At 55.5% G+C, this 21,376-nt stretch overlaps 2 protein-coding genes across 8 annotated transcripts; one reads left to right on the top strand and one right to left on the bottom strand.

Annotated features, from left to right (window-relative positions):
• The first annotated feature begins 16 nt into the window (after positions 1 to 16).
• Positions 17 to 4,373, top strand: WDR54 (WD repeat domain 54). Of its 2 annotated transcripts, none has more exons than XM_047781726.1 (10): positions 17 to 136; positions 519 to 741; positions 894 to 956; positions 1,615 to 1,681; positions 2,057 to 2,110; positions 2,446 to 2,573; positions 3,485 to 3,585; positions 3,685 to 3,847; positions 4,034 to 4,108; positions 4,185 to 4,373. In XM_047781726.1, the coding sequence occupies exons 2-10, from the start codon at positions 520 to 522 to the stop codon at positions 4,314 to 4,316; spliced, it is 1,005 nt and encodes a 334-aa protein (XP_047637682.1). In that variant the 5' UTR covers positions 17 to 136; position 519; the 3' UTR covers positions 4,317 to 4,373. The 2 variants fall into 2 exon arrangements, with proteins under 2 accessions (XP_047637682.1, XP_047637683.1); XM_047781727.1 differs by having other exon boundaries at positions 23 to 114.
• A 385-nt stretch (positions 4,374 to 4,758) lies between these two features.
• RTKN (rhotekin) lies at positions 4,759 to 19,718 on the bottom strand. 6 transcript variants are annotated; one of them, XM_047781721.1, is made up of 13 exons: positions 18,006 to 18,153; positions 17,510 to 17,658; positions 11,646 to 11,845; positions 9,562 to 9,623; positions 9,412 to 9,465; positions 9,197 to 9,314; positions 8,823 to 9,032; positions 7,712 to 7,806; positions 7,501 to 7,607; positions 7,137 to 7,265; positions 6,310 to 6,478; positions 6,039 to 6,143; positions 4,759 to 5,460 (listed from the first exon to the last, which is right to left on the bottom strand). In XM_047781721.1, exons 2-13 carry the CDS (start codon positions 17,540 to 17,542, stop codon positions 5,126 to 5,128), a joined length of 1,617 nt encoding a protein of 538 aa, XP_047637677.1. In that variant the 5' UTR covers positions 17,543 to 17,658; positions 18,006 to 18,153; the 3' UTR covers positions 4,759 to 5,125. The 6 variants fall into 6 exon arrangements, with proteins under 6 accessions (XP_047637677.1, XP_047637674.1, XP_047637676.1 ...); XM_047781718.1 differs by lacking the exons at positions 17,510 to 17,658; positions 18,006 to 18,153 and adding an exon at positions 19,242 to 19,718; XM_047781720.1 differs by lacking the exon at positions 17,510 to 17,658 and having other exon boundaries at positions 18,006 to 18,093.
• Between the last annotated feature and the right edge of the window lie 1,658 nt (positions 19,719 to 21,376).

Raw genomic sequence — 21,376 nt, 5'->3', positions numbered from 1 at the left:
GCGCGCTGCGCGTTCGTGTTGCTCGCCCCACCCAGCGGTCGTGCGTACGTGCGTCGTCTCTATGGTGGCGGCGGATTCGGAGGAGACTGGGGTACCGAACGCTTCTGGAGTCAGGCAAGACGACCTGGAAATCCTGGTGTGAACTCTAGCCTGGTCCGGGGGCTTCGCGGAGCCAAGCTGAGGGAGGAAGGACCTGAGGACTACCCTGCTTCCTCCCGCCTTGGCTCGGGGTCTTGGGGCCCCTGGGTCCTGTGCCATCACCATTCCTCCTTTGGGATTCCCCGCATCACCTCATAACTCAGCCCTGGGGTTCCCCTCGTCTGCTCCCTGATACCCTTCCCACGCCACGTGACCACCCCCCCCCCCGCCATCACCGTGCTCGAGGCCCCCATGGACATCATGATCCAGCCCCGGGGGTCTCTCCCAGTGCCTTCTGACAGCACCCCACCCCCACCCCAACGCGCTCAGGAATCTCCGCTGTCTCCTGAGCGCCTGGGATTCGGACTTCTCTCCCCTAGGATGTTCCACCGGGAGCGCTCTATCCCCCTTCGAGGCTCAGCGGCCGCCCTGTGCAACAACCTCAGTGTGCTGCAGCTGCCTGTCCGCAACCTCACACATTTTGGAGTAGTACATGGACCCAGCGCCCAGCTTCTCAGCGCTGCTCCTGAGGGTGTGCCCTTGGCCCAGCGCCAACTGCACGCGAAGCAGGGCGCTGGAGTGAGCCCCCCACTCATCACCCAGGTGAGCCATGGACCTGGGAGTGATGTTGCTGAACGCAGCCCTAACCCAGTCCCTCTCCAAACCTCAAGAAATCGGCCTTCCCTAACTCTCTGAATTTCCACACTTCTGAGGCTTCGTGTCCTCTGCTCTGCCCACTTCTCACCTCCTTCCAGGTCCACTGGTGTGTCCTCCCTTTCCGAGTGTTGCTGGTACTCACCTCACATCGAGGAATACAGGTAAGAGAAGGACCTTCCTGTCCTCTCCCACTAGTCAACTCAACTCCTCTCCAAGGCCCCTGGACCTTTCCCCATTTGCCTCTAAACATTTCCAAACTTTGCACAAGCTTAGCCCCCCTTCTCCTTTTTTTTTGTCTTTTTGCCTTTTCTAGGGCCGATCCTGTGGCATATGGAGGTTCCCAGGCTAGGGGTCAAATCAGAGCTGTAGCTGCCAGCCTACACCACAGCCACAGCGATGTGGGATCCGAGCCGCGTCTGCGACCTACACCACAGCTTCCAGCAACGCCGGATCCTTAACCCACTGAGCAAGGCCAGGGATGGAACCCGCAACGTCATTGTTGCTAGTCGGATTCGTTAACCACTGAGCCACGCCGGGAGCTCCTCCTTCTCCTTATTTCTCATCTTCCTTCCCTGTTTTCCAATTCCCAAGTGTCTTCTCCAATATCTGCCCCTTTATTACTTGTATGACCTTGTGCAATGTAGTTAACTTCTTAGAGCCTCAGTGTCCTTCTCTATTAAATGGGGATAAAGGGGTGTCTGTCTCCCAGGTTCTGAGGACTAAATGGGCTATGGCTAACCCACGTATGTGGAGTAGTCAGCACAGAGCTCAGCAAAGGTCCGTTGAGTTGTGACCCCCATCCTTGCCCTGGTCTTCCAGATGTACGAGTCTGACGGCTCTGTCATGGTCTATTGGCATGCACTGGACTCTGGAGATGCCTCTCCAGGTACCTGCAGGACCGGGTGGGGTGGAGGTAGGGAGTGTTTGTCGGAGCATGGGGAGATGCCATTTCTTTTTTTTTTTTTTTTTTTTGTCTTTTTGCCATTTCTTGGGCTGCTCCCATGGCATATGGAAGTTCCCAGGCTAGGGGTCAAATCAGAGCTGTAGCCACCGGCCTATGCCAGAGCCACAGCAACACAGGATCCGAGCCACGTCTGCAACGTACACCACAGCTCACAGCAACGCTGGATCCTTAACCTACTGAGCAAGGCCAGGGATCGAACCCACAACCTCATGGTTTCTAGTCGGATTCGTTAACCACTGAGCCATGACGGGAACTCCCAAGATGCCATTTCTAATAGTTTTCCCTTCTCATACTCAGTGCAGGCTGTGTTTGCCCGAGGAATTGCTGCCAGTGGCCACTTCATCTGTGTGGGTAAGGGGGCCAGGGGCAGGGTACTGGGGGGTGCTGAGGGGGAGAGACATGGGCTTTGACCAGGAGGCTGCTGAAGGTTTGAGAAAATTGTGGAGGGTTGGAGGAAATGGTGGGAGTGAAGAGGGATCTGAGAGACTCAGAAAAAGCTGTGGAGGCCTTCAGAGGGGCAGAGTGGGCTAGGAAAGGTGTAGTGAATGTAGGAATGAGGCTGTTGGAGCCATGAGAGGCGGGTTTGTTACTAAGGCCTCTGGGATGGGGAGGGGGGCGTGTGCTGAGGGTGGTTGCTGGAGACCCGGGAGAATCAGGAAGCCATCAGCAGAGCCCTGTTTCTGCAGGAACGTGGTCAGGCCGGGTACTAGTGTTTGACATCCCAGCCAAGGGTCCCAACATTGTACTGAGTGAGGAGCTGGCTGGGCACCAGACACCAGTCACAGACATTGCCACGGAGCCTGCCCAGGGACAGGTGAGTGGATGCCCTCTACCTGTTCCGGAGAGTCTGGGGGCCTTCCCCACCCTGGGAGGCAGGAAACCTGGGGTCAAGTCTTGGCTCTGCTGCTAAGCAGCTGGGTGACTTTGGGCAAATTGCTGCACTTTTCTAGGCTTTGGCAACCTCAGGTCCAGGGATGAAGCCAGGGGTACTTTATATTTATGTGGCATTTAATGGTTCACTCACACTTTACAACCCTGCTGTGAACAAAGGAGCTGGAACAGATGGTTTTTGAGATGCTTTCCAGCTATGCCACGTGTGGCTGCCTTCTCTGAATGTGGGCCGTGCCCACCCGATCAGGCCCCCTTCCACTGCTACCCTCTCTAGGAAGCCTTCCCCCTATTCAAGCTCCCAATGATCTCCCTTAACTGAGCCCTGAATTGACACTGCCCTCAAAGACAACTCTTGTCTCTCCATTTGGAATATAAACCTCTTGAGAACAGGATGTGTATCTTCTAATTCATATGCTTCACTGCACCTGGCACAAAGCTGAACCCATGGGCTATGTTGGCTGCTTGCAGTTGGGGGTTGTCACAAGGCCCAGAGTCTGGACATGACTGTGACTGGCTCATGGCAAGACCTTCCAGAAGGTCATGACCCTATGGCCTCAGTTCCATCACTCTTCCAATGAGAACAGTTGTCTTCCCTCCTCTAACACGTGGTGTGTGTGTGTGTGTGTGTGTGTGTGTGTGTGTGTTGGGGCCTGGGTGGGGAGGAAGACACTGTAAGGAATACAAGGAAAGCATCTCATTCTTCCGGGAGACCCCTTCAGTGGGTGACGGCTCTACACGCTGCCCTTTCCCTGGAGAGGCAGAGATACAAGCGCGGCCTGAATACAGGACCCAGCAGCGGAGAAAGGGAAGAGCTGATTGCACCGTTCCCCGCAGGACTGCGTGGCTGACATGGTGACAGCAGATGACTCAGGCTTGCTGTGTGTCTGGCGGTCAGGGCCCGAATTCAAATTACTGACGCGAATTCCAGGCTTTGGGTAGGTGAGGCAGAAGGGGGCCTAGGCCTTCCTGAGACAGCTTCAGGGTGGGGAGTGGGCTTGGGTCTGGGAAATCAAAGTCGGGTGTCACCCTTGCAGGGTCCCATGCCTGTCTGTGCAGCTGTGGCAGGGGGCCATAGCAGCAGGCTACGGGGATGGGCAGGTGCGTCTGTATGAAGCCAGTACAGGAGCTCTGCACGTCCAGATCAACGCTCATGCCCGGGCCATCTGTGCCCTGGACCTGGCTCCTGAGGTGGGCAAGGTCAGTCTCCTCCTCTCTCCCGACCTACCCTTGTTCCTGGTGCCGGGTTGTTGAGAGGAATTCCACAGGCTGATCTCTGCCCCTCAGCCTAGCCCCCTCCCCGGACACCGGGACGGGGCGCTACAGCCTATCCCAGTCCCGTCAGCACGGCCTGCCTCCCACTGGTCCACCGTGCCTTTCTTACAGCTGCTCTCTGCAGCCGAGGACACCTTTGTACACATCTGGAAGCTGAGCAGAAGCCCGGAGAGTGGCTACGTTGAGGTGTGTGGTGGCAGAGGCGAGGGGTGGGGGCCCAAGCGGGAGGCAGCAGGCCCTGAGCAGCGCTCTTCTCTCCCAGGTGGAACACTGTCACGGTGAGTGTGTCCCCGACACCCAGGTGTGTGGTGCCCGATTCTGTGATCCCTCCGGCAGCTCCTTTGCTGTGACTGGCTATGACCTCGCCGAGATCCTGAGATTCAGCAGCATGTGAGAGGAACTCAGCCCTCCTTCTTCCCTGTGCTATTTATAAAGTAACCCCCTCCACCCAGCCCTTGTCTGATTACTCAGTATCACAGTCACACTTCACAATTGGCAAACTAACCTCCAGGGGTGAGGAGATGGGGCAAGTCCAGACCAAGCTAAAAGGCAACCTGTCCTCAAAAACCAGATGGGAGTTCCCACTGTGGCTCAGCAGGTTAAGGACTTGACACTGTCTCTGTGAGGATACGGGTTCGATGCCTGGCCTCAGTGGGTTAAGGATCCATTGTTGCCACAGGTTGTGGGGTAGGTCACAGTTGTGGCTTGGATACAGTGTTGCCATGTCTGTGGCATAGGCCTCAGCTACAGCTCTGATTCGGATTCGACCCCTAGCCTGGGAACCTCCATAGGCCGAGGGTGTGGATGTAAAAACACAAAACAAACAAACAAACCGGTGAAGGCTGCTGTTAAATAACTTTAATGGTTGATGGGGGAGTCACAAGGGAGGTGCGTTCCTCCCAAAGCTCTTCAGTGCCATCCTCAAAGCTAGTTAGTGCAGGGAGGAAGGGTGGGGTTGGTTCCAGTTTTCTCCCAGGAAGGGTTTAGGGGATCCCAGCCAGCCCTGGGAATGAGTCCCTCAGCACCATGGCAACCACAGGTTAAGAGGGGCTTCTGCTCCCCCTCCGCAGCCTACCCCCAGTCCAGCAGAGGAAAGGGAGGCCCAGATGGCCAACCTGCTCCAAACAGCGCCGAATCCAGAGTCCAGCCGAGCACAGATCATCTCCACCTCTGGCCAGATCCTGGTGCCAGCACCCTCCTCTCTCACACTGGTGACTGGAGCCAAGTGTGGGGCGGGCCTTGGCTGCAGAGACCTCGGGACCGTGGGGGCCGCTGCGAGGGGAGAGGGGCAACCGAGCGAGAAGCCCCAGGGGAGTGGTCTGGCGGGACAGCATCCAGGGAAAACGTTCGGGGTCTCCCCCAGGAATGGGAATGGGTCCGGGCCGGGGTGGGGGCCGCTGAAGCAGGCGAGCAGGGGCCAGGCAGGGCAGGCTGGTCTGTAAACATTGCTAGCCAGGGCGGGGGCGTCTCCAGCCTTGCGCCCTCCCGCTGAGCCAGGATGTCTGTCACGGCTGCGATGTCATCTAGCGGCTCAATAGCTGTGGCACCAGGAAGGGATTGGGGGGAGGGGGCTAGTCAGAGCTTAGGCCCCAGGCCTCCTCAGCCCTGAGCATCACCTGTCACTATAATAAGAGGAAAGCAAAGCCTGGATCTCAGCCGAGATTGCATTATCCTGCAGGAGCAGCCCCTCACCTGGGCCTCCTGGAGCCACAGGTTCTGATAAGACTATGGGACATGGAGGGGACGGGGTGGCAGGGAGAGGGGGGTGGGCAGGAGGGGGTAAAGAAATGAGAAAGAGGAGGAGAATGAAAGCAGTGCCAGGCAGGTGAAGGGCCAGAGGAAGAGACAGGAATCCGCATGCAGAAAGGGAAACAGAAAAGAAGAAATTAGGGGAAAAATCCATGAAATGACTCTGGTTCTGTGGGGGTTTTTTTTGAACTTTGGTGGAAGCGGTTTTAAGAAGAGTTGAGAAAGAGAAAGGAAGACTGGGTGGAACTTGGGCCCCAGAGTTCTGCCTTGGCCCAAAGTATGCTTTCTCTCTGTTTCCATTATCTGGGTTCCCTTGAAGTCCCCGACCCCGCTTCCCGTGAGGAGTCCGGAGTGCACGTCCACTCACCCATTTCATGGTACAGGGACCCCTGCTTGGCCAGTACTTGGGGTGGTTTCCGGGGAGCAGGGGTTTCAATTTTCATTAGCTCATCACAGCACTGCTTCCACTGGCCTGGAGGGAGAGCACTGATTGGGGCGGGTGGGGGAGGACTGTGACAGGGCCAGGCCCCCCTCTCCCCTCCTGCATTCCCTTCCACACTTTCTCGAAATAGAGGCTTCTGGTAAAAATGACAAGCCCCAATCCTACCCAAAGGCTCGAGCCAGGCTCCTCCTCTTACTCATGTCAAAGAAAAGCTGCCACAGAGCCTCCATCCAGCTCTGCAGGGCTCCCCGACTCTCTGCCTGAAGGGTGTGTGTCACCTCGTCCTCCCCATACTGGTTACTGATGCTCAGGGTGAAAGGCCGGCCCGCTGCCTGGTCCAGCTCCCCTGCCCGGACTCGCGTCTCCTGCAGGAGAAAGATGGGGTCTCTTTACACCATCAGCTTGGTCACAGAGTCAGCAGTGATATCAGGCAGACTTGGTCATCCCTGCCTTAGAAGGAGGAGTTTGCGGGGCTTTCACTAAGCCCTCTAATTTGTCTCCTAATGACCAGATGGGAAGAAATGGCAGGAAAGCACAGGGATGAGACAGGTGGTCCTCAGCCAGGGAAAGAGGAGCAGATGGAAACAGAGAAAGAGGGAACGAGCAGGCAGGGGAACGCTGAGGCCTGAGGGCCCTCCATACTTCTGTAACAGTCAGCAGCAACGCCAGCAGAAGGGCTGAGAAACAAAGGGGGTCCTTGGGAGAGGAAACCAGGGAAGGTGAAGGAGGTGCAGGTTGGTGTCCGAGGAGAAAGATGGAAGGAGGCTGAGAAGTCCTGAACTGGCTAGAGGGCCCTTTCTGAGGCTCGGCAGGGGCGGAGGTTGGTGAGTAGAAGGGGCGGTCATTTTCCAGTGATGCTTGGAGAGAATACGGTCCCCTCAGCATCCCTGACCCAGAAGCTGGGTGTGGTGCTCTTCAGAGCAGGAGGCTGGCTTTGATCTCTCTGTGCCCACCCTCCTGGGACCTGAAGGAGAGGCTCCCAAACCCTGGCACCTGGTGGCTTCACCACCAGGGACTCATCACCTTGTTGATCCCAATAGTAAACAGCGGCTCTTCCCCAGTGTCTGTGTCTTCAGGTTGCCGGTAACAGAAGAGGTTTGTGCCTTTCAGGACTCCATGCACTCGCACCCAGTCCTGCAGCTCCCCAGCTTGCTGCATAAATGACTCAAGGTTTCCTAGGGGACTAGCACCCCCAACGCCCTTCTCCCCAGCCTCCCACAGAGAAGCTGCTCCTGTCTGCCCCCCTCCTGCCTGCTCCTCCTCCTGTCTTGCCATATCCCTCCTTCCTCCACCCAAATCTCGCCTTCTCAGTAGTTCTTTGATCCCTAGGTCATCCAGGTCTCCTCTGCCTTTTCCCCGTCCCCTTCCACTCCTCAGGGCCCCTCACCTGCACCCTGAGGGGACCACTCGCTGTAGGCTGAGTCATGCAGAGAGGCTGAGCCACCAGGCGGCAACACACGCTACCATAAAGGGGCAGCCAGGCAGGATTCTCCTCTGGGGGAGGAGGAAGTTCAGGGTGAGGATGGGGAATGTGAAGGGGACCATCCAGCGGCCCCTCTTCTCACCATCTGGCAGCCCCCACGTACATACATACTCACCCGGACTGGCGAGGGTGAGGTCATGTGTGCGGAACCCATCCTGCACCTCGGCCAGGGTGAGCGTGGTGTGAGCCAGGAGGTGGTAACGGGGACCGCTGTGGGACGGAGAAGCGGGAAGCAGCCAGTGAGGGCTGTGCTGCAGGGCAGGAGTTCTCAGCCCGGGGGAGGTGGGGGGGGATGGTCTGCCCATTGCTCAGGCCCCCTGCAGAAAACTAGCTTGCCTCCCCCACAGGGGTGGGAGCAGACATCTACTGCACTCCTGCTAAGTGCGGGTTCTGTGCTTGTAATACGTTATCCTGGAGTTCCATTCGTTGTGGCTCAGCAGAAATGAATCTGACTAGCATCCATGAAGACGCGGGTTCAATCCCTGGCCTCGCTCAGTGGGTTAAGGATCCTGTGTTGCCGTGAGCTGCGGTGTGGGTCTCAGATGCGGCTCAGATCTGGCGTTGCTGTGGCTGTGGCCTAGGCTGGCAGCTACAGCTCTAATTGGACCCCTAGCCTGGGAACTTCCATATGCTGCGAGTGTGGACCTAAAAAGATTTTAAAAAAGAAAAGAAAAGGAAAGGAAACATGTTATCCCGCTGTATTCCCACAACAGTCCCGTGAGGTTGGTGGCATCCTTTAGTTATTAGATGAGGCAGCTTTCGGCTTAATGAGGTTAAGAAATCTACCCAAAATATAGCTTAGCTGGTGGAGTTGGAATTCAAATTTATGTCTGTCTCCAAAATCAGCACTCTGTTCATTACCCACAAGGGTCTCAAACTGCTCATCAGAGGCCCAATGGTTCCACTTGGTGCCTCCAGGTACTTGTAGACGCCATCACAGGACCCAGGCTACCCTGCTTCAACCAGGGCACACTGTTCTAGCAACATGAGATGTATTAGCTTCTGCAAAAAAGTGAAGACCTGGGAGCCTAGCTCTTCCTGCATTCCTGTTGGTCTTCTCATCTGTCTTGGGCCCAGCCCTGAGGTACAGGCGGGAGTGCCTCCCAGCTACGTAGCCACCGCTCATTCACATCTGCCTGCATGTCCTGGGAGCAGTGAGGAATATGTTCTGCACACAGCACAGGGCAGAGGTCACCTGACGGCAGTGGAGGAATGTGGGGCCTTACCCCACAGCGGGGGTGGGGAGCAGGATGGGACTGCTCCCTGACCCCCCTGCCATCTCCAGCGATGCCCGAACACGCCTCCCTGAGGAGCGACCCAGGGAGCTGCTGAGTTTGGTGGCCAGCCTCTTGGGCGCTCCAGCCAGGGCTCCCTCCTCTTCCACGCAGGCCCCATACAGCTCCAGTCGAAGTTCGAAGTCTGGCCCTGCCTCGGCACTACAGGGGTGGGATGAAGAAAGCAGGATGGTCCAGGGGAAGGCTGGGGGCTGGGGAGGAGGGTAGATGTGGCGCAAGCACAGGGCACACGGGGACGTCTCCCATCCGCTGGCACCCCCCAGAGCAGCGGAGACAGGCGGGAGCCCCAGGGATGAGGTCCTCACAAGAGCACGTTGCTCTGAAAGGAGACATCTGTGAGGGTTCTGTCCACCAGGACCATCTCCGTGTCCTGGATGTGCTCCCCGATCTGCAGCAGCAAGAACACAGCCCAGCGGTGCAGGTCTAGGGACGGAGGACAGAAGGGTAAAGGTGTGCCCCACAGGGGCCTCCCATCTCAGGGCCCCTCCCTTCAGTTGGTCCCAGCATGTATGGAACTCACCGCCTTTGTTCTTGAAATATTCTGTGTCCTTCCACATGAGTGGGATCCGCAGGTCTAAGGGGCAGAGGGGTAGGAACGGAGGTGAGATGGGGCAGGAGATCTTGTCGTTGGGCAAGGAGTGCCGACAGCTGGGGTGCTTGTGCTTCTTACCAGAAATGCAGACCCGGCCGCAGCAGGGGGAGCGCTCAGAGGGTGGCCCACTGTCAGAAGGCCTGTGGGCAAATCACAACGTCCTAGAGACACTGTTCTCTCTGGCTCTGGTTCCCAAGGGCTCTAGGACACCCCTGCCCAGGGCCCAGTCACCAGATCCCAGACTGGCTGATAGGGAAGAGCTGGGAGACTGTTAGAGAGAGTTGTCAACTGAACCCACGAGTCACTGGGCTTGGGAATGCTAGAGGCACTAAGTTCACACACAGTAAAGCTTGGGCCACCCCCCACAAGCACCCTCCCTGACCACCTGCCCAGACCCTGCCAGGGACAAGGGGGGCTTGAGGAGACAGGTGCCCAGAGAGAGGCTCCCTTTCAAGGACTCTTCTCCATTAATCCCCAGGCTTGCAGGATTTTGCAGGCTCTCTCATTTTTTCTTGTTGCTTTTGTTTCTTTGTTTTTTGGCTTTTCTAGGGCAGCATCCATGGCATATGGAGGTTCCCTGGCTAGGGGTTGAATCGGAGCTGTAGCTGCCAGACTTTGCCACAGCCACAGCAACGTGGGATCCGAGCCGTGTCTGTGACCTACACCACAGCTCACGGCAATGCCGGATCCTTAACCCACTGAGCGAGGCCAGGGATCGAACCTGAAACCTCATGGTTCCTAGTCAGATTCATTAGCCACTGAGCCACAACGGGAACTCCAAGTCTCTCTTTTTAACAATAAAGGAGGCTACTTGTCTCCACCATCTCATCACTTTGATAAAAGAGGGTACTGACAGCCAGAAAATCAAGAACCTCGGTAGGGAGCATTTGTGTTCCATTTGTCACGAACCTCTCTCCGTCCTCCCCCGAGCTTTGATTTCCCCTCTATCCTCCTGGCTAATGGGCCAAACCTTCAAAGTGGCCCGAGTTCCCCAGTCCCCCCACTGAAGGGGGTACATCCACCTTCCTCCCCACCCCACCCATCCTTAGGATCCAATTGAGCAAGTGTCCCTCTCCTCAGGTTTTGGCCAGCTTAGCTATACTAATTCATGATTCATCACAGTGAAATTAGCGACTAACTGATGTGGCACTGACGGCAGTGTGTTTGGCTGCCAGGGACTTGAGGTGTACTTCACATCCCACTCGTGTGTGGGCCCTGTGGGAACTTGGGCAGGGCAGAGCCTTCAATGGTCCCCTCTCACAAGATAGAAAAGTCATAGTAGGAGCTGTCCCCATGCCTGCTGGCCCTTCCTTCAACTTTCTGGAGCAGCCACTGAAGCTCTCCTCCTTCCCCTGGTGTCTTCCTGGGTGAGCTCTGGAGGGCTCCTGGCAGCCTCTCCTTGTGTCAGCCTTCCCGGCTGAGCTGGGATGGACACTCTGCCAGTGAGGGGCCCGGACCTTCTCGGCACTCAGCCTTGTAGGGCCAAGCAGGCTACTTTGCCACAAGCCAGTTTTCAAAATGATCAGTTTATCAAAAATGGCCAGTTCTCAGAATAATCAATTTGCCAAATATTTTCTCCCACGTTGTAGTTTTACCAGAGCCATCGCCTCAACCATTTCACTGCAGATTTGTCAGATCAGCAGAGTCTATGGTCAGGGTAGGCTGGGCTTCACATCTAAGAGGTGAGTCTGTTTAGAATGCACAGTCTAATTACGTGGATGGGTAGGCGTTCCCTTATTATGTTTTTTATTTCCCTTCCCAAATCCTACCTCGGATGAGGCAAACCCCAGGTACAGTGAACTGTTGTCAGTTACAATAAATTGGCCATTTAGCAGATTGGCCATTCGGTGAACTAGCTTGGAGGAAACTAGGTTTCCAGAAGCGAGGCAGCCCGCCTCATTAGATCACAGGCAGGGCTTAGCAGATTAGGGCTTTTGCATTACTACCCCTCAGACTGCCAGCCTTTCACCAGACACACGGCTTTCCTGAGCCCAGCCCTAGCAATTCACTAGCGCACCTCTGAGCAGCACACTGTGGTGGCAGGACGCCAAGGTGTCTTCCAGGCCCGTGGTAAGTCTTCATGAAGAAGCCAGCTTCAGGGCGGTCCATGTACACACTGCACTGCTACCCCCCCATAAAGCCTCGCCTCCCCCCTTGCTCACCGCCGGCCTGTCTTCCCCAGCACCTGCGCCTCCTTGCGCCGCTGCAGCTCGCCCATGTAGCTGAGGATGCGGCTGTTGCACACCAGCAGGCTCTTGGTGGCCTCCAGAGCCTGCTCTCGCTGGGAGCAGGCCGCCAGCAGCTTGCAGGCCCCTTCCCTCATCCGGATCTCATGGTCTAGCTTTCTCTGCAACTCTGTGTCCTAGCCGGAGTCGGGAGAAGGATGAGAAGGACATATCAGTCAGGGGACAGGCTGGAGCACCCTTCGATCCCCAAGTGGGCTGTCACCTACTAGAAAGTGAAAGGAACGTGTTTAAGGCAAGAGTTGAGTCTCAGCTTCAGCTGCCCAGGATTAAGCAGAGAAGCTTTGTAAAAAATACAGATGCCCTCTGGGAGTATAATTTTTTTCAGCCTCTTTCCAGTGCAATTTGGGAAAGTCTGTGAAAACTACAGATTCACATGTCCTTTGATCCAGCTAGCCAACATCTAGGAGTTTATCCTAAAGATATAGTTACACTTGTGGGCAGAACCATATTCATTGCAGCATCATTTTAAACACAATATTAAAAGTCCTTTGGAGTTCTCTTGTGGCACTGCATTGCCACTGCAGCAGTCTGGATCACTGCTGTGGCGCAGGTTTGCTCCCTGGCCTAGGAACTTCCACATGGTGCAGGTGCGGCCAAAAACATTAAAAATTAAATTAGAATGTTAAAAAGTCCTTCAATAGGGTATTGGTTAAATAAGTTATAGGCTGTCTATACCACAGAACATAGAATATTGCAGACATTAAAGAGTAAGGTAGATGTGCAAAAATGAAAAAAATTTTCAAAATATATGAAGTGAGATAAAGTAGAACAGTATTATAGCATGCTACCATTTATGCAAAAAATAGATATAGATAGATATAGATATCTCCTTAGATATGCATAAAATAGTAGTAGTTGTAGCTCTGGGAGCCAGAAATGGAAAACCAATTTATGATACTTTGTATAATACTTTTCTTTACTATGCCCCTGTTAGAAATTGTTACCTTTTAAAAAATTAAATCTTCTGAGTTTAAAAAAAAAAAATCACCAGGCCTCACCTCAAACTAGCAGAATAAGAATCTCTAAGACAGGGGCATGTGCCTTTTTTGGAAAATTCTCCAAGGGACTCTGAGGTGCAACCCAGGCTGAGAATGACCACAGATAGTAAAGTCCATCCTGGTCTACCCCAAAGATTCACAAGATGAGAGAGAACATCTAGTTGGAAAGGGGTCAGTGGAGAAGGAGCATACTACCTGCTGTGTTTGCTCAGGCTGAACAGAATGCACTACACACCCCAAATCTGGGGACCTGCTGGCCCCCTTGAGTTTGGGAGGTGGGGACAGAGGCAAGGGATGGGGATGGGGAGGCAGGTGAAGCAGGAGGTCAGGAAGGAGGAGCTGAGCAAGCACTCAGCACAATGCCCAGCCTATGGTGTACATGAATGGTGGAGGTGTTTATTTTAACGACGCTATTTCAGCCCCAGTAGCATTCACTCAGTAACACTGGAGTCTCCCTCTGCGGTCCAAGTCTCCACATCTGGGAGGTGAGATATGCAGGCATTAATGGCTGCGCCTTAAGTGCCAGGTCATGGCACAAACACACTCACAGCAAACAGACCCTATTTGCTCCTGGATGAGGTGATGGGGAAGGCTTCAGAGAGGACTAACCCTGTTACAGTGTAGGAATCAGAAGGCAAGCTCAGTGGAGCCACCGGGTTGGAAGAGGAATGTGAATGTGACTGTTGGAAACTAAAACCTGTCTTCTCCCACACACCAGCCCTCTTCCACACTGTGCCCTTGTTTCTGTCCCTGGTGAGTCAAGTCTCCAAAACCTGAGCACCCTAAATCCCTGCTTCCGGGAATTGCCTTGCCCAGCCTTCCTGCAGATTCTTCCTTCCCTACACGGGCTGGACCAGACTGTCATCACCCCTCACCTCACACCACTCTCACTATCCACGTTTCCCTTCCTGACCCTTCAGAAATAGGCTTCCTGGGCCCTAATCCCCTCTCCACCAGGCAGCCCTCTCAGACTACACAACTGCCCCCACCCCCACCGTGCCTGCCTGCCCCGGGGTCCCACTTTGCTGCTTGCCAACCCCCATCCCATTCTGCATCCAGCTTCTGCCACAAACACCCCAGACAGGTGTGGGGGGTTGGGGCCAAGCGGCGTCCTCAAGCCCCCTGCTGACTAGCCTCTGGGTCCCGGCCCCAGCACTCACGGATCCTTCCCTAGCCCTGTCCATGGCACGTGCGGTGCGACGCAGGCAGTGCGCTGTCCGGAGCCGCCCGGGTGGCCCGGGAGCCGCCCCGCCCCCGCCCAAGGCGCTCGGGCGCCGGTGACATCAGCTCCCAACTGCCGCGAGAGTGGCCAAGGGGCTCCGAAGCGCAGGCAGTCCCTCCGTCTCTCAGTGCGCCTGGCCGGCTAGGCTTGGGCTGCGCGAACCACAGAGCTGCGGAGGGACGGCACCTCCAGGAGCACTGGCCTCGCCCAGGAAAGGGCTCCAGGCTCCGGAGCTGCCGGAGGCCAGGAGCCCCCTCTGTGTGGCGGTTACCCTCCAAGGTGGCTCCTTGACTGGGAGCATGCGGGAAGGGGAGAGTGTATACACTGGAGTAAGGGGCTGCAGAGAAGTCGCTGTGTCCAGCGTGGAGGAGCTGGATTCCGAGCGCCGACACCCTGGCTACCACCCCCTTCCTGTCCCCCAACCCGGTCAGAATCCATTCCCCCAGCCCCAGGGTGGAAGACGCTCTAGAAACTTCCCACCCTTGGACAGAGTCGGGAATCCTGACTCAGGCTCGGGTTCCCTGAGTTTCAACCCCATCTCCCTACCTCAGGGAGAGCTCCATGTCACCCCCTCCCCACCGCACACCCTCCCTCCCAGGCAGGCAGTGTTTTCACTGGACTCTCCTGGGAAGGAGCCTTGGATGTCAGGTTGGATGTCAGCCGACCTGGGTCAGGGCCCAAGGGGCTGAAAGAGGATGAGTCATGGGCAGAAGCCCCAGAACACATTAGGCTGCTCTAGGCATCCTTTCCAGTCCCTCCCACTCTCTTCTGCATCTGACCTTCCTGCTTTGGTTCTCATCACCTTCTGTTCTCTTTAGAATCTCCACAAGGGCTAAGTTCAAATCCTAGCTTAGGAACTTGACTAACTAAACTCTGGAGCCTCAGTTTGTAAATTGCCAGTGGGGGAGGGGGTTAATTCCACTTCTTTCATAGCACTGTTTGAGAACTACTAACCTCTGCGTGGGCCCAGCACTCCCACCTGCCCTTTACTTGCAGCTTAAGTTGCCTCCTCCAGAGACTCTTCTTAGATTTACACCTCCATGACTACCTTTCTTGCTAACCCCGAAAGATCAATGGGATGGGGGTTGGGGAACTGCTGAGCTTCATGGAGAAAGAACACAGCCCCTTCAACCAGCCCACGGCTGAACAAGAGATGAAATAAAATCTAAGCCCCTGCCTCTGTGCCAAAACTTGGGCAGAGCTCCTATGAAGAAAAATTATAGAGAAGGTGTGGGATACAGAATATAAACATTTACATACCTAGACCAGCCATGATGAAATGTTCAGTACCCATCTAGCGCTTGAGATGTGGCTAGAGTAATTAAGGAACTAAACTTTTTATTTTATCTCATTGTAATTAACTAAATTTTAAATTTAAATAGCCACATGTAACTAGTAACATAGCTGGTGCAGAGGGCCAGGGGAGGCAAATAGCTTTTATCTCATGTACCAACACAGGACAATAGGTAGTGTCAGAATCCTAATGGGCTCCTCAGGCACCTTTCTGCATTTCAGAAAAAAAATTACACTTTCCAGGCAAACAAATTAGATAAAGGTGCCCCCTCCTTACCAGGCCAGGATTCCCACCGCTACCCAGTGTCCTTGTGAAAGGACACAACCTGCAAAACCTATGCCAAGGTTGTGCTGAGAAAGACTGTGAGGCCACACTTGGTGTTGTTGGTGAAGAGTGCCATGATTGACTAGTAATGTCTACCATGAGCTAGGGAGTGGGACCAGGGCGAGGGTGCGACACCTGTGCCATAAATTGCTTTTCTGAGCTAGACTCTGACCTCCCTCAGCAGCAACCCCCTGCCAGGTCCAAGCAGTCGCTTCCACAACTTCCTCTACCTTGCCCATCTCAGTAGATGACCAATGACCACGCTGCCCAGCTGCTTGGCTACACACCTGGGAATCATCCTGGAGTCCTCTCTTTGCCTCACCCTCATGTCCGATCCATCAGCAAGTGGATATACCACATCATTTGAAATCCACCCCCTTCTCCCTATTGCCACATAAGCATTTAATCCACATAACCAGGTCCACTTCCCTAAAGATACGACCTCCTAGCTGGTGCTCTTCCTCTACTTCTCTTGCCAGCCTTCCTCTCTCCCACCCCTGCCTGGCCTATTCACCTTAAACACAACAGCCCCTGCAGTTCCTGCTGTGGTGCAACAGGAATCAGGAATCAGCGGCAGGGCGCTGGGACGCAGGTTCAATCCCTGCCCCACACAGTGGGTTAAAGGCGGATCCATTGTTGCCACAGCTGCGGTGTAGGTTGCAACTGTGGCTCCAATCTGATCCCTTGCCCTAGAATTCCAGGCGCCATGGGGTGGCCAAAAAGAAAAATAAATAAATAAATAAACACAACAGCCACCATTTTAAAACATTGGATGAGCTGTTCCCTGTTTAAAACCCTTCCATGGGCCAACATCACACTTAAAGTCCCCCTGTCATGGCCCTGAAAGCCCTGCATAATCTGGCCCCTGCCCATCAGCTTGACCCCAACTACTATGTTTTAGCCACATTGGCTCTTTCTTTCCCAAATATACACCATCATCTTCATTAAGGGCATTTGCCCTTGCTCTGCCCTCTGCTGGAAAGTCCTTCCTCCAGCCTTCACAAATCTTCACATCCTTCTGGTCACAGCTCAGAGATCCCAGAGGCCTTCCCTGACTCCGTCATAATAATGCTGCCTCCCCTACCCGATGTTTATTGATCCCACCTGTGAACTTGTGCATGTTTATTGTCTGTTCTCTCAATAGAATGGACCCTTCCGTTTGGTTCACTGAAGTATCCCAAGATCTAGAAAGGAGTTGGCATATAGTAGGTGTTCAACTAATGTGATTAGGAATAAAGAAATGAATAAGCAGCCCTGCCGTCTTCAGGTCCAGAGAATCCTTACATCCCTACCCAGACTCCTCGCCCCCTTCAGTGGTGAGGTCAGATCCTTCCCGCAAACCTCTCTTTTCCCATACCTAATAAACTCCTCTCTTCTTTCTATACCTAAAAGGAGCCCTCCGCTGCCGCAGCACACGCATCCACACCCACCCACAGAGCCACCAGAAAGAAGCGTAAAGACCCTGTTGCCCCCTAATTGGCATAACTGAGCCTGGGTCCATACATAGCACCCAACGAAGGACATGCAGAACCACCTGTCCCTCTCCCCGTTTGGGGCAGGCCCGGCTCCCACTCAGCCCAGCAGGAATGTACAGGGCAGAGGCTGGGGCTGGGGGGCTGTGGAGGAGGTGAACTCCAGGGGCGGGGGCGTTACCTCCAGGCTGAGCGCCATCTGCCGGATGTAGAGCATATTCAGGTCCTCCAGGATGTGCAATCTGTCCTGCATCTCTGTGCCCCCCGGGTGCCCCTTCCCCTGTTGGCCCCTCCAGAGGGGTGGGGTGAGCAAGCACCACACTGCCCCACACTCCCTCCTCCTGCTGCTCCCCTGGTCTTGAAAGAGGTGGGCAGTTCTTGGGCAGAGGGCAGAAGGCAGAGGCAGCCCCTGTCCCTCTTACGCTCCCGTTAGACCCCTCTGGCTGCGGTGACAAACTTTCCTTGCCTACCGCTGTTCCAGGGCCCTGGTGGGAGCCAGGCATGGGAGGAAAGGAAAGCGAGGTGAGGATGAGCAGGGTCCCCGGCGAGGAGGCCAGCTGCAGCGGGGGCTCTGGGCACAGAGTGTCCAGTCTTGCTTTGGTGGCAGCTGTTCTCCCAGCTGTGGAAGAAAAAGGCTCTTTCATTCCGACTCTGGCCCCTCCCCAGCCCCCGCCCACACCCCTGGCCTGGCGGACAGAGAATCTGTGTGCGGGTAGGGCGTGAGGGGCAGGCACAACTGGACGGGGGCAGGGAGGGGACACTTCATGCAGGTTCATGGGGTTTGTCAGGAGATTGGAGCTTTTCGGAAGGAGTTCTGGCTTAGTTTGAGGAAGAAAAGGGATAGAAGTGAGGCCTTGAGTGAGCCCAGGGAATGGGACAGAGGGGTAAATGCAGCCCCACCCCCAGAGCCACCTCTTCCAACTAGGGGCCCACAGCCAGCCAGCCCCACCCCGGGTTCACAATTACCTCGCTTTTCCAGGAGAAGAGAGGAGAGGGAGGGAGAAAGGCAGGGGTGTGCCTGGCTGCTGCTGCCCCCGCTCCCCTCTGCGGGCCCCTTCCCTTCCAGACAGGAAACCAGCCCCGATTCCCAGCCAGCTGCAGCTTTGCCACCGCTCCCCCCCCACCACCAACTCCAGGCCCACGGAGTCACACTCGACTCAGCCGGGGCCCAACGGCTCCGCCCCGGCTCCTCCGGGGGCGGCCCCAACTCACAGGCCCCTCCTCCTGGTCCCCGGGCCTCGCCCCTCACTTCTCCCACACTGGCCCCACGCGGCGTGGCTGGCACCGGACCTGACAGAGGCCCTCTCCCCAGGCCCGCTAGCCTCTGAGTCAGTCAGAGAAGGCCGGGGACACTGTGACATGGCTGTGAAAGAGCTTTTGTTCTGGGGCAGGCTGTGGGGGAAAGATCAGAAGCCAGGACTGGAATCCCAGCCGGAGGAGTGAGAAAGTCCCCCTCACTTAACCCTTTCCAGGCCCCGCGGGGAAGGAGAGCTAACCTTGGGGAGCTATTTGCCCGCTAAGTCCTAGCTCACCCCCACAACTTTCAGCCCTGCCCAGCTTCCTTAGGGAGTTACGGGGTGGAGGGACGCTCAGACCTGGGCAATGTGTAGAGTGATGGACTCCTCTAAAGCCCCAGGAAAGGAGGCTGAAAGTTTGAGCGTGGGAAATCATCCCAAATCGTTAATAAGGAACCCTCTCACTGCCGACTCCCTCAGCCGCAGAGGGGCAGTTGGGGAGGGTTTCGGTGAAGAGGGTGGCCCTGGCCAAGAAGTCGAGATTGTCCATGAAGGCTGTCCCAGATGCGGCTGGAGGCCGGGGAAGGAGTGGGCGCCCGGACCAGGAGTCAGAGCTGTGAGAGCCCGCCCAGTTGCACATCGTCCTTTGCTCCAGAACCCCGGGAGGGGCCGGGGTCCAGGCACATTTTGGGAATCGAGCCTAGAGCCCCTTAAATTGAAGGCAACCTGAAGTTTTTCCAGGCAGAGGCAAATCAGCTCAAGTGGGCCAGGAAATGTCTGGGGGGGCACGGTCCGATGAACGAGCAGATGGCCCGCGTCTGAGTTTTAAAGTCAACAACCACTAGTTTGTACCCGACCCGCGGCATCTCCGCCCCTAGGCGCGCGAGGGCTCGGGCGGGGGCGGGAAGCCCAGGCAGCCGGGGCTACCGGAGCCCAGGGAGAAGGCAAGGGCGCGCGAGTCTCTCACCTCGGGTGGGTCGCTGAAGAGGCTGAGTCGGAAACGGCCGCGTTTGAACTCCATCTCCAGGGCGGAGCCCCTGGCCACGGTGACCCGGCTCCGGTGGTTTCGGGAGAACATGCTGGCGGCCCCGCGCCTTTGCCTACCCTCTGCACTCCCCGCTCCGCCCGCCTCTGCTTTGTCCCGTCGACTTCTGTCCCTAGGCGCCCGCCAGCTTGTTCGGTCGGGAATCTCCCACCTCCCGGTTCCCAAACTCCGCCCCCGGAGACGACACCTGGGTCGGACTGGGCGCGGCACCCTCCACCCCCCTCCAAAGGCCGGGCCCGCCGGGCCAGGCCTGGGCGCCAACCAGGCCTGGCCCGAAAGCCAGGGCACCCCCACACCTAGTGAGCACTGCGGGGGCGCGTCACCCCTTCCGGCCCTGCTAGCCGGCGCCTCACCTGGGCAAGGGGCGGGCCCAGAGAGGCCCCGCCCCACCTGCCGCCCCCACCGGGCTCGCCAGATTCCCAGCGCCCGGAAAATCCCGCCGCCCAGGGATCACCGCCAGGCACACTGCCGCTCCAGCCCGGCCCTGTCACCGCGCCCATTCTCACCCCTAAGCTGCTTCTGAGGAGACAGTTTCAACTTCTTACAGTCCCAAATGTCCCTTCTTTGCCCCCCTCCCAAGTTCCCCCCCGTCCCTTATTGGTCACAATTCACGGGGCAGTGCTTAAGCACTTGTTCTGTCAACTGTTTAGCTTCAGTTTTCTCACCTGTTCGATGGGGATACAGTAATTACCTCCATTTCTCAGTGCCGCTATGAGGATTACATATGAGAATGAGTGTAAAATGCCCAGCATAGTGCCTGGCACAGGACAAGAGCCCCACAAGTGGAACCAGGAAGAAAAAATCAGGTGCAGCACCCTTGTGCCCTTGGATAGGGCACCAGCGACCTCAACGCCCTGGGCGAGACGTTAAGTACCTTAAGAGGGTGAAGATATTACCCTCTTAGACCTCAATATGGCCTCTCAGTTACTTTGCTGGGTGGCTGATACTTCGTTAGGAGTGTTAGCTTCTGCAAAAAAAAAGGGGGGGGGCTCTCAACACCAGCCCCCAGCCTCACTGGAGAGAAGGAAATGGCAGAGAATTAGTTTGCCAACCACAAATGAAGTCTCCCTGGGCTCATTCATATCTAGAGCCAGAGAATATCAGCCTAGAGCTTTAGAGAGGTCAGGTTAAAACTGCCTGCTATAAATGAGGTCTTGCTGTATAACACAGGGAACTATATCAAATCACCTGTGATAGAACATGATAGCAGATAATATGAGAAAAAAGTATGTATATGTATAGCTGATTGCTTTGTTATACTGCAGAAATTGACAGAACATTGTAAATCAATTTTAAAAAAATTTTAGGAGTTCCTGTCGTGGCTCAGTGGTTAACAAATCCGACTAGGAACCATGAGGTTGTGGGTTCGGTCCCTGCCCTTGCTCAGTGGGTTAACGAATGATCCAGCGTTCCTGTGAGCTGCGGTGTATGTTGCAGACACGGCTCCGTTCCCGCGTTGCTGTGGCTCTGGTGTAGGCCAGGGGCTGCAGCTCCGATTGGACCCCTAGCCTGGGAACCTCCATATGCCGCGGGAGTGGCCCAAAGAAATAGAAAAAAAAATTTTTTTTTAATTGTCTGCTATGGCAAGACTTCCCTTCGTGGCTCAGTGGTTAACGAACCTCAAGGATCCATGAGGAGGCGGGTTCAATCCCTGGCCCCGCTCAGTGGGTTAAGGATCTGGCATTGCCGTGAGCTGTGGTGTAGGTCGCAGAGGCTGCTTGGATCCTGCGTTGCTTTGGCTGTGGGGTAGGCTAGCAGCTATAGCTTCCATTCGACTCCTAGCATGGGAAACTCCATATGCTGCAAGTGTGGCCCTAAAATAGCCAAAAAAAAAAAAAAAAAGGCTGCTATGGCAAATTACTCAACATTCTCTTAGAAGACCTGATTTAAAATTGCTTCAGGCAGATGTTTGCCCACTTGCATCTCTCACAAGTGTTCTATCTCAATAAATCTGTTTTTTCCCTATCAGTGGTACCAAGCCCGACTAGTATCCATGAGGATGAGAGTTTGATACCTGACCTCATTCAGTGGGTTAAGGATCTGGCATTGCCATGAGA

This window comes from Phacochoerus africanus, chromosome 5, assembly GCF_016906955.1.
Source record: "Phacochoerus africanus isolate WHEZ1 chromosome 5, ROS_Pafr_v1, whole genome shotgun sequence".
In the NCBI taxonomy this organism is placed as follows: Eukaryota; Metazoa; Chordata; class Mammalia; order Artiodactyla; family Suidae; genus Phacochoerus; species Phacochoerus africanus.
Note: the sequence above shows the minus strand (reverse complement) of the source record. Positions and strands in the feature narration are given on the sequence as shown.